This window comes from Lagopus muta, chromosome 1, assembly GCF_023343835.1.
Source record: "Lagopus muta isolate bLagMut1 chromosome 1, bLagMut1 primary, whole genome shotgun sequence".
NCBI lineage: Eukaryota > Metazoa > Chordata > Aves > Galliformes > Phasianidae > Lagopus > Lagopus muta.
The window spans coordinates 110394739-110406829 of NC_064433.1; the positions used below are offsets into that span (position 1 = coordinate 110394739).

Here is a 12091-nt window from a genome sequence, read left to right on the forward strand (position 1 = left end):
CTGAGACGAAAAACTTTGAAATGGATTTATTGCAAGAGAGAGGAGGAAAAACAACCCATCTGGCTTTAGGAGAGATTGGCTTGCTCTAGATAGAGCTAGATTTATTCACCAGAAGGATTATGTGTTCTCAGTGTCAGGAAACCAGACTTAATGACCCAGATGTTCACTTAATTGCACCTCAACAGCTCTTTGAGGGTTTCTTGCCTTCAAACACTCCTGTGGACCTTCAAATGATTCAAATGACCTTCTAGTCATCCAGTGCAGACAATACAGCCTACAACCTTCTTTATTTCACTCATATTTAAAAAAATTGATCATTCCTTAGGCCACCAGGAGGAAGACAGGGACCAGGATAATCTCAAACCTAAGTAAGGTGGATGATAACCATCTGTAACCATAGCTATCTGTGATAACTGCCCAAACAAAATGACTTTCTTCTGCTTTTGGAACAGCTTTCCTCCGCATTCAGTATTTCACATGGGATTTGAAAAAAAATATTTACAACTGTTATTTCTGGCAGCCATTTAATAATTGTGTGTCCCTCACTATGAAGAGGTCTTGGAGTTTGATTTAATCTGCTTGAATGAGTCAGATTCTCTTATAATTGGATTAAGAACATGTATTTCTGACAAGAATTGCAAAAATTGCACCTTCTGTTAATTCAGCCTCAGCAGCCTCCCAATAACTTTTTTTTATTCAAGTTGCCTACCTATTTATCTCCTCAGTGTTAACTACTTTCCTCAAAAATAAGGAACTTCTCCCTGTAAGTAATCAGTCAGGTGGAACTGTTTGAGGCAGGGCTGGTAACACTCAGAAAAACTGTTTTCAGAGGGAGATATTTATGATGCTTTTAATGAGGCAAATGTCCTTATCAGGACAATGCTCTCAGACACATGGTCTGATTTTTAGACAGTCCTGTATGAAGTCAGGAGTAGGACTTGGTAATCCTTACAGGTCTCTTATAATGGAGGATGTTCCATGATTCTACGGTTACTGCTATCCACATCCACAATGATGGAAAATCTCAGAGACAACTGACCAAGAATGGAAAACTCCCAAGGCCTTCCATAGGCTGTGTGGAAGTGACACGGCTCTGCAGATCTGGTGATCAGCAGCAATCATCTCCCAGCATCTCTCTGAAACACATACATGCCTGTTTTCACTGCCTCTAGCAACATTAAGACGCAGTTCATCCTCAGCCATCCCAAAACACTATGTCAAACAATAAACACAAAGGCAACAAGAAAAAAAGAGATGAGTTCAAAGTGATAAACGTTGCAGGCAGTTGATCTAGACCCATCTTTACCTCCTCCTAACTCCTACATTTTCCTTCCTTCCATTCTCCTTGAAAAGACAAGACTGCACCTGCTGTAGTCAATATTTGTGACTCCTGTCACAGCTTCTCCCTGTCACTGAACACCAGAAACTATCATTTGAGTTATTATGGAAGAGAGAATTCTATCCAGGCTGTTTCTTGCAATGTATGACTCCAGGAAGCGGAGAAGGGCATAGACTAACAAGTGCCTTGGTTCAGAAGGTTCTTGGAGCTGCATCCCTTCTGCCTTGAGCTAGCTGCTTGGGGAAGGTCAGGTATGACTAACATAGCTACTAGATATAAGCTGTATGGATAGAGACACAGAACTTAGGCTTAGGATGAAAGGGACATTAAAGATCATTTATTTCAAACCCCCAGCCATGGGCAGGGCTGCCCCGCACCACCTCAGGCTGCTCAAAGCCCCGTATTTGAGCACTTCCAGAGATGGGATCCCACAGTCTACGTCTGAGAAAACATGTTAGCACACATGTACCATCTCCAGACTCCTGGAGCCTCACTTATAGTAAAGTAGAAATCCAAGAGATGGAAAACCGTGCTGGGTTTGTATGGAACCAGCCTGAAGACCGAAGGTGAAGGTGTTGACACTTGTTTCTAGAAAAGCCAGTCTTTTTCTCTCCTTTCACACAGGGGCTCAACCCTGCGGGAGGTAGGCGAGAACAAGGTGCCGTGATCCCCTGCACCGGCCTCACCCCTGCCGCCTCCCCAGGCGGGCTCCCTTGCAGCCGGGGCGACGAGAGGCGGTGCCCGGCGGCTGGGCGGGGCTGTGCTGCCCGCCCACCGGAGCCGGTCCGGAGCCGTCGCCGCGACAGGGTGGGACGCAGCGCCATGGCACAGAAATGCGACGTGGTCGTGGTCGGGGGCGGCATATCAGGTGGGTCCGGCGTCTCCGGGATGGTGTCTTGCGGGGGTCCTCGCCCCAGGAGCTGGGCGCTGCCGGGGACAGCCTGGGGAAGGCAGCGCTGGTATCTCAGCTTACGAGTCTTTAAGCGTAAAGTGTCCGTAATTCGGGGTGTGATGCGTTGTGAGACTTATGTTCTGCCCCAATATCCTCCAAACCGACGTCGTTCCTACCCCTGGAAGTTTGGGACAGATGAGGGGTATGCACTCTGTTGCCTCTAGGTTGAGTCTAGGGATGTCACGTAGAGGCCCTCGGTCGCAAATGACTGATGTGTTAGCATGTCTTCTGTTTAGAGCAAGTAAAAGCATAAAGGAACGATGTCAGAAAGCAGCTGGGTCATTTCCCCAGTCTCTCGTCCCTCTCAGCACAGGTGTGATGGAGGTGAGACCAGCAGCTTGCAGAAAGCAGCAGCAGGCCTGGGAGCTTTGTTGCACTTAGTGGCAATCTGCTTTTTAGCCTAATCCTGCTGGAAGAGTGCTGTGCATGCCCGGAATGAATCTTGCCTGTGCATTTTGTCCTGAGATGCACGGGCCCAATTAAATTGCGTTATGTGTGACGGATTATTTTAGTTTTTCTTCTCGCCTTTGACATATGAAACAGCTGCTATTTGGGCTGTGCATGTTGGAAGGTATGCAGTGTGGTAGTTCTTCTGCTAATGACCTGTTAGTCCCAGTAGTGCATAATGAGTACACGTGTCCACAGATCCAAACAGCATCTCTTGGGTTGCAAACAAATTAATCAAGATATGTCACAAAACATATAGAATCATACAATCATTGAGGTTGGAAAGCCCAGTAAGATCATCCTTCCTTTTTTATTTAATGTGGCTTTTAATTTCCCCTACTTATTCATATAAGGTGTATTAATTTTTTGCATAACCACTATGCTGAGGTGTGCACCGTAGAAGGAAGGTGTAAAATATGCAGTGGATAAATGGTATGCTCGTTCCACAGGGCTTACCCACCATTGGTGCCTCAGAGCTGATTATTTCCGTAAGCTGCCTGGGCCTTTAGACTCTCATATCTTTTCCTAAGGATGGTGTTGTGATAAGAAACTGCTGAATAATTATTAAATGTTTGAACTGTGTTTATGTGGTTAGCAAAAATCACTGTTTTATGAAACAGAATTGATTACAAACACACTGTTATGGCTAATTTTTAACTTAAACCTTGTTTCATAATGAAAACATTACAGAAAATTAACCACTGTTATCTATTCATGTCTTCTAAAGCCTCAGTGGCATGTTTTTGTGCAGAAGCAGTGCTACAGGTTCCTTCTCTTTAATGAGTTGGAATCAGAGTTACTGTAACAGATTTTAATATGTCCTCGCTTTTCATTGTTGCTATGGGAATATTATCATGGCAAGCTTGCACAGACTTCATATGTTTTCTCTTGTAGCAGAGCAGCAGTGCTGTGTTATGTTCACTTATGTGCTTCGCTCTTTTCTACCTGCAAACAGAAGCAAGTGGTGTGTGGTTGTAAGAAACCGGTTTTCCATTTACTTTTTTCTACACCAGATTACTCCAAAGTGCTCTGTTCTTGTGCTGTAGCAGCTTTTCTCCAGCTCCCACACAGAGGCTTGAAACATAAAACACAAAAATTACTAGTGACTCACTTCAGTCACTTTATAGCTGTTTTAGCTGTTTATTTTAGCTGTTATTTACTACTCCAGATTTACCTGTCTTTTATCTGTATGCTTTTAGTAAATCACTGGACTTGCACCCAAGTGCATATAACAGCATGCTTTTATATCTTATTGAAAACTGCCCATGCCATGCTAAACTGCTGCATAGACCTGGTCACCTGTTGACTGGAGAATGAAGCTTTTGATTTTTGAAATGGGTCGCTCTTTGGAAACTAGCTTTCCTACTGCTCTAGGTTTAATTTTCTTCAGAAAGTCACTGTTTCTGAGCTGTTCCAGGAGCAGCTGACAGAGATTAGCCGTTCTGCCTGTAGAGAGGGCAGGCATTGGTAGGTGTGCTGATGTAAAACAGCAGAGTGCTCCCCTGTCTTTCAGGCTGTGTTGTTGACTTGGCTGATAGAACAGTGAACACAGAAGCTGATCAATGAAGAAACAAAAAGCTGTTGTACTGATGGAGAAATGCGAACAAACATTGCAGGGACAACGTTCAGCTCTCTGTTTTCTAGTTACTTTTTTTAAGGGAATGCAAACTGTCCATTTGAATACTGCCACAGTTTGATATTAATTGCACTCTCAGCAAGTCTGGAGGCAACACCAAGTGGTACAGTTGAGAGGACAGAGATAAGGGATTCCATCCAGAGGGACCTGGACAGGCTGGAGAAGTGGAACTGTGAACTTTGTGAAGATCAGCAAGGCCAAATGCAAAGTGTTGTACTTGGGTTGGAACAATCCCAAACAGAAATGCAGGCTGAGTGATGAATGAATTGAGAGAAGCCTTGTGAAGAAGGACTTGGAGGTACTGACAGATGAAAAATTATGCATTAGCACATAGTGCATGCTTGCAGCCCAGAAAACCAGCTGTTTTCTAGGCTGCATCAAAAGAGGGGTTGCCAGCATGGAGAGGGTGTGATCATGCTCCTCTGTGCAGAGATAGTGCATCTAGGCTTAAGGCCCCCCAACACAAAAAGGTGCGGAGCTGTTGGAGCAGATTCAGAGGGGGCCTTGAAGATGATCAGAGGGCTGGAGCACCTCTCCTTTGAAGACAGACAGAGCTGGGCTTGTTCAGTTTGGAGAAGAGAAGGCTCCTGAGCGACCTCATTATGGCCTTCCAGTAATTAAAGGGGGCCTACGAGAGGGGTAGGCAGAGAATTTTTACAGGGATATGTAAAACTTGTCCTATGTAATAGGACAAGGAACAGCACCAGGAGGATTTATTGAACAGCAGGTTCTGTTTTATGTACAAAACTGCTGCAGTCTTTACATTTCTGTGGGTGGTGTAGATTAAAAAGAAGTGCCTATATGTATGAAAAGACTTAGCCACAGACTGTATGGAATATACTTGATGCTGAGGAATACTTAGATTGGAAATGTAAGGGAGTAATTAGTTCCGTGGAGATTTCAAAACGCGCGCAGTGACAGGATCTTCTGATTGTTCAGAGGCATTGGAAAACTTAAGAAATTTTCTTAAATCAAATTTGGGAAGCTGTTCAGAGGTTTCACTTAAAAACTTTCTCCATGTGTTTTCAAAACTGCCTCCCTGTTGCTGCTTTTGCTGTGAAGACTTCTTTCCTTTTTTTCAAAAGACCAGATTTTAACCTGGAGTTGCTCATACCTTAGTCATACTCAGTCATATTTAAGAAAATGCTACTCATAAGTTAGTAGTGCATAGATTTTGCAATCAAAGTGAGATTAATCAATTCTTTGTGAAAGGCAAAGTCTTTTTTGACATACAGCGAATGTCATTTGAAGTATGCTTAGTGCTTTCTTGTTCACAAGCAACCTGATGTGTTTCTGTATGTTCCTGACTGAAAACCTGCCATAACAAAAATATTTCTATTGAAATGGTAGATTTATAAAATATTTACACTCCTGTCATTGTGGTGTTGAGATGTGATTGTACTTTTCAAGTCTTTCTCTTCATTTGTGTGAAGGTTTAGTGCACTGTATGATTACAGTCTCTCTCACTCCATTTGTAAGTCAATTTCAATTTACTTAGAAAAGAACACAAAACAAAACAGGTCAGGTGTTCTGGGGACCATTATCTGAAGATGTTCAATTTGTTTTAAAATAGACTGAAGCAGAGGGCAAAATCAGTTTTTGAAAAAAAAATGCATTTTGATGCATAACTTCTGCTTGCTTATTGGTGTTTTCCTTTTTCTCCCTGGTGGCTATTTACAGTGGATTGGGCCCTCTGACGGAGGACTGTGACCATCTCCAAGAGGGGTACCACTCTCAATAGGATGCAGCAGGCAAAGAGAATGTTGGACATTTCTCTATTGATTGAAGCTCTTTGTTCACATTTTCAATTGCTGTCTCTGCCATCAGTTCTTCCTTCTGTTTTCAACTGTGTTCATAGCTATGTGAAGGAACACAAAGCAATTAAGTGGAGCCTGCCAACTGACTTAGATTTTTCACACAAACCTTGGCAATACATAACAAACAGTGCAGAAAGCAGCTGTGTAATGCTGTGAGATAGGATGGTAGTCTAGGCAGCAGGGACAGTAGTTGTAAGTCACTCAGTGATATCTCCTAATTGAACTGAAAGTTGATTTGATAAGAAGCTTTCCCTTCTGTCTGAAGGAGCAATCTCATCTCCCAAGGCTCGAAGCAATGCATCATTAAGCAAAGCTTTTCCATTACCTTATTTAACTGTTATGAAAGGCTGGTGCTAGGGAAAGTTCATCACATGCAGACAGCAAAACAAGAAAAACATCTCAGGAGCAACAAAAAAGATAAGTTGGAATACTCAAACTTTCTGCAAGAGATTCCTGAGTAGCTGTTACAGAAATAACTGCTGGAAAATGCAAGTTTGCATGGCAGTTCATGTTAGTATTACAGACTGCAAAGTTCACTGTTGTTTTCTTGTCTGATGAATTATGTATTTTTGTATTTACTGATGAATTATGTATTTTTGACAAACAAGATTAAACATAGGAGAGGATGGAGCTCCTTTGTTAGAAAGTTCAGTGTGTTGTTTGCTTGGGAACCTCCTGCTGTGATACTTATAATTCATTAGATTGGTCATAATCTCGTTTAGCACTGAACTACCACCTTAAGAACACCGGGGGTAATACTAGATACTAATGTGCATTAGTGTGTTGGTTCAGAGCAGGTGTGTACCTTAAGCAGATCTCCTGATTGATCTTATTTACTGCTCTATGGTGTGTATCACGGAGCAGTCTCAAAGCATACACACTGCATTAATTTTTCCTTGAGAAGTCACGCTCTAGGAGCTCGCCATTTGAGCTCCAACCCCTGAATAGGATGTTCAGTCTGTAGGATATAAGAACTAGTCTGAAATAAAGCACCTTTCGCATACATGATGTGGGATATTCAAGGTACAGTTGTTTTGCTCTGCAGATCTCCTGTTCTGCAATATTTGCTAGCATAAACACTGCAAATTTGCTGTCTTGGAATACTTTTAGTTACACGGTTCAAAGGTAGTAGCATGGAAGGAGTAAACTTTCCATTTTTGTGTTCGTCTTCTATGGAGGTGGAGTCAAAAATAATTTGCTGTGCTACCCTGATGGCAGATATGCACCTGCATCCCTTGTCTCCATCCTCTATGTCCTCTCCTTCCCTAGTTTTATTCTTTCTTTCTATAATTGTCTTGTAGCGTCAGTACATTGTGGAAAGGTAAGTTTTGTATGTATGTTACTCTTTGTCTTCAGTAAGGATAGGAGTAATTTTAAAGTCACACAATCCAGCATGCTCCTCCCAGCGTGGCTGTAGCATCAGTCTCCACCAAATGGCAGAGATATTCACCACTATGACACAAATCCAGGTCAAACTCTGTTTCCCAAAGCACTAGAGGCGGTGAGGAGCAGCCCATTCCTCTGGCTCCATTCTTGGTTTGTTCAGGGCATCTGATGTGATCTCAAGAGTATCCAAGGACTTAAAGAGAGCTGGTGAGTGGTGTTAGTCTTTCTAAAGTTGGAGAGCTGTGGCAAAAAGATAAGTGGGCCTGTTTGTATTGATGCCTTTAGTAGACAGCCTGAGCAATGCAAGCTTAGACAGCCTGATTGTCCCAGAAGTAAACTTCTAGCACTGCGTGTAGTATCATAAACCAGCAGAGAGTTGGCTCTGTTTATACATCTCACACAGCAGCTAATGACAATGAATTAGGTCTTACACATAATTCAGTCAACTGAGAAGGCTTCTCTTCTTCAGAAGCTACTATCCTGTGTGTAAACAGTCTGTGTGATCTTGGCATGCTTCCCACTGATGCATTTTGCTTCTCTGTAGCGCAACCAACAGCTATAGTTAAATAGTTCTGTTAATTAAAGACAAAAAGCAATATTGTTTCACTGCTCTTTTCAAGAACAGGAGGAGCTTGCCTTTGTGTTTTGTCTCCCTTTCTTAGCAGCTACTTCATAGAGTGGTACAGTGGTGAAATTTATGTTGGTTATAAAAGTTTTCTAAGCAGTGCCATGGTGGATTAAAAAACCTTTCTTTAGTTTTCTTTTACAGAGGATTTATCTTGATGTATTTATAAAGCACTCAGTTATACTGTTTCTGAAATCAGTCATCATTTAGTTGGGCTTTAATTACATGAGGAAATTGCATTCATGTCATTATAGTTTCAATCATTTAATTTTTATGTTATTGTCTTTGAACTTAATATGAGCTTCCTCCAGGGCTGATAACCTATTTTATCCTTGTAAACTTATGTCAGGTTCTTACTTTATGAGATGGTTTGTTAAAATGTGATCATTCATCTGATCCACTAGTCTTTGTAGAAGCTGACGTGTTTAAAGTTTATGTAGGATCCTCGTTTGAAGATACATTTTTCTGATTTCAGTGGTCAGTAAGAACACGCTACAGTACCTTGTTACTTGAACCGTGAATGTCTCAATAACTCATCTGTGCATTTGTATTTTGCCCAGCTTCTTCTTTCCTGTCAGTTTTCAGTATCTCAGCTGAGGAGATTCCAAGCTGAGTGGCTTAGCAAAAAGATTGGAAAGTGCCTACCAAGCCACACCAATGTTGCCTTGACTTTAAAGTCAATAAACAGTGATGTTGCTACTTATGGGTAGAGCAGGCTTCCAAGAAGAACAAAAGTAAAGTATTTTTAGGGACAAATCTGCTTGAAGGAAGTCAGTTCATCTTTTCCTCCATCTGTTCTTTTCTTCCTTACCTCTTTCCATGCTACCCTTGCTGCCAGTAAAATGTACCCACCTGAGAATTTATATAGACCTGGTAAACAGGCAGCTGTCTTGGTGAGCTGAAGAGTCTCTGAATAAGCTTGGGTGATTTCTATCTGAGTCTTCCTCAGCTACTTCTTGTTTTATTTAAAATAAAATTAATTTTGAGGAATTATGTTGATGCTGAAATTATGCCGTCTTTCATTATGCCTGAGCCAAGTGGGCGTGCAGCTGTTTTTTACCATTCCCTCAGCACTTTGCCTCTGCTCTGTGTACTTTGTGCTTAGCAGTGAATGAAGAGTCTGGCTGTGGTTTATTAGGGCCTCTGGTATCTTGCAATCGCAACAATTAGGATAATGACCTCTGTTTGATATCCCTTGCTTCAAGTGATCCGAGAGTTCCACGAAGTTTTAATTCACTCACAGCCTCTCTATTTATTATTTATGTCTGTACTATTACTTTACATTCTACTACATCATGTCTCTATTATTCAACTACACTGTGTTTTCCTGTTTCTACAACATGACTCAACTGGGAGTGAAAAGCAAAAAATACCTCAAATATGCCTCTATAGCCTTTTGCCTCTCAGCCAGCTAGTTTTCGTAGATGAACTATGCCATCAAGGTAGAACACTGAATACAGTCTTCATGGTGGACTGCACACAGGAACAGCTGATCAAACAGCCAGTTTATACTATGTAATATCCTGGTGGCCTGGATAGTTTGCATATAAACTTGCACTCTGTTTGCTCAAGTGATAGATCTGTGTTTGAATCATTGAATATTGGACCAAGACACATCTTTTGTTCCACTATGAGTTAATAGTATGACACTAGCTTCATTAGAGGCTGAATCAGTGAGTCATGCTAAGTAATGAGCAGAATGAGGAAAGGAAAGAGTGTAAATTATTTTGTTTTACAGTTTGGATGCTTCCTTTTTCCTCTGTGCTTCCTTCACCTTCTTTTTCCTCCACACATTCTGTCAGAATGAGGCAAATGCAGTGGTAATGTGTTTCTTTTCTCATAACGCGTTAAATAAGCTGCTTAGCTCATATGGCTAAGAGTGGTGTTGCAGTGGAACAGGCTACCCGTAAAGGTGGTGGGGACACTGTCCTTGGAGGTGTTCAAGAAACATGAATGTGTGGCACTGAGTGACATGGTTAGTGGGCATAGTGGGGATGGGTTAGTGGTGGGACTAGATGGTCTTAGTCTTTTCCAATGATTTTGGAATGATTTTATATGCTTTAATGATTTTATATGCTTTCTCTTGCCTGTAATTAGAGATAGAAGGAAGACAGTCAATTGGAAATCTTCGGTGTTCTCTTTTGAGCTTCTCTGGGTGACATCTACGTCCGCAGCTTTGGGCGTCTCAGCCCAGCTGATGTCTTATTCTGCTAGGCAATCCTTCATCTTGAGCCAACTATCAAGAAATGCAGTGATCAACAAAAAGCTGTCAGACATGTATGATTATTCAGTTGATTATTCAGGATACTGGGCAGCAGAACACTTTTTCAGTTATTCAAGTGGAGACAGAGTTCACAAATCTTTGTAAGCTGCACAAGTTATCAGTACTTAGCTTGTGCATGTAACGTGTTTGTACCTACTTGTATGCATGCAGTGTTTACATACATGTAGCACAAGTTCTCAGGGAATCACCAGAGAATGATATGGTGGATATTTGAAAGTGATGTCCAGACAAGCCCTGGCAATGTAAATCTGTAACTAACTGATGCAACTGGATGAAAATAATTAGGGGAAGATCAAGCAAAAGGTAAACTAAAATGAACAACCGTAGGATGAGGAGGACGTTGTTGCTTAGCTGGGGGCTTTGATAGTTTCCTGTGAAGTGACCATCTCTAGATGTATGTCTGTGAATAACTGGAGAAATGTGAGAAATTACACGTGTTCCTTAATGTCAAGATATGAGAGTGATAGTCTGGTGATTTTATTTTTTATTTTTAGTAAGTTTAAATGTATTTGATGTTATATTTACTTTTCTCTTTAGGAGGCTTACAAATAAAGAAGAAATAATGATGTGTTTAAGAACATGCAAGGTTTATTAAAAATAGAAGAGAAATGAACATTTCTCTTCTAAGACAAGTGCTGCATAATTTTGCAAAATTTTCCAAACTTAACTGAGTCTTTTTTTCTCCCCACCTTACAGCGTAGAAAGAAAAACTCATTTTAAGAGTAAATCTGCCTGGCATTTTATTTGTTTTTATATATTTATGTAACAGTAATGCCTAAAAGGATGCTTTTAGTAAGCTGCCCTTGTAGGGCCTCAGCCAGGAAGGGGCTGACTCATGCTCCAAATCATTGTGCTAAGCTTTGTTTGTTCTAATGCCATGATATGTTTGATGTAGTGCTACCTTGTCTTTCAGTTATCTCTGTCTGCTTTGGTTCTTTCCTCTGCTTGTTGCATTTTGAGGCAGCATAAGTTGTAAAGTAGCAGGAAAAGGATTAGGATTATTCAAGCTGAAGGAGGCCCTGAGATTGAAACTGTTGGATAATATTGCAGTAGAGGTAATAATAATAATAGGAATGCAATGTTAACTCTTCACCATATCATAGAATCATTGAATGGTTTAGGTTGGAAAGGACATTTAAGATCATCTAGTTCCTGCTATAGGCAGGGACATCTCTCTCTAGACCAGGTTGCTCAAAGCCCCATCCAGCCTGGCCTTGAGTGCTTCCAGGGAGGGGCATCCACAACCTCACTGAGCAACCTGTTCCAGTGTCTCACCACCCTCATAGTAAAGAATGTCTTCATAATATCTAGTCTAAATCTACCCTCTTCCAGTTTAAAGTCATTTCCCCTCATCCTGTCACTACCTGTCGTTATAAAAAAATCCCTCCCCAGCTTTCCTGTAGGGAATATATGCATATATATATATATATATATATATATATATATATATATCTGTATGTGTGTGTATATATATATGCATATGTACATATATACATGTGTGTGTATATATATATATATATATATATATATATATATATATATTTACCTCACTGGAGCATACAAAATAACTTCTGACTCTTTTAAGCATGAGACCAAGTGTGAGTT

At 41.0% G+C, this 12091-nt stretch overlaps 1 protein-coding gene across 1 annotated transcript in view; it reads left to right on the forward strand.

Annotated features, from left to right (window-relative positions):
- The first annotated feature begins 2103 nt into the window (after positions 1-2103).
- Positions 2104-12091, forward strand: part of LOC125698044 (amine oxidase [flavin-containing] B-like) — a 51283-nt gene continuing 41295 nt past the window's right edge. The window contains exon 1 of the mRNA XM_048955892.1: positions 2104-2207. Coding sequence (XP_048811849.1) covers positions 2162-2207 — 46 coding nt within the window. The 5' untranslated portion in view covers positions 2104-2161. The remainder of the gene's footprint in view (positions 2208-12091) is intronic.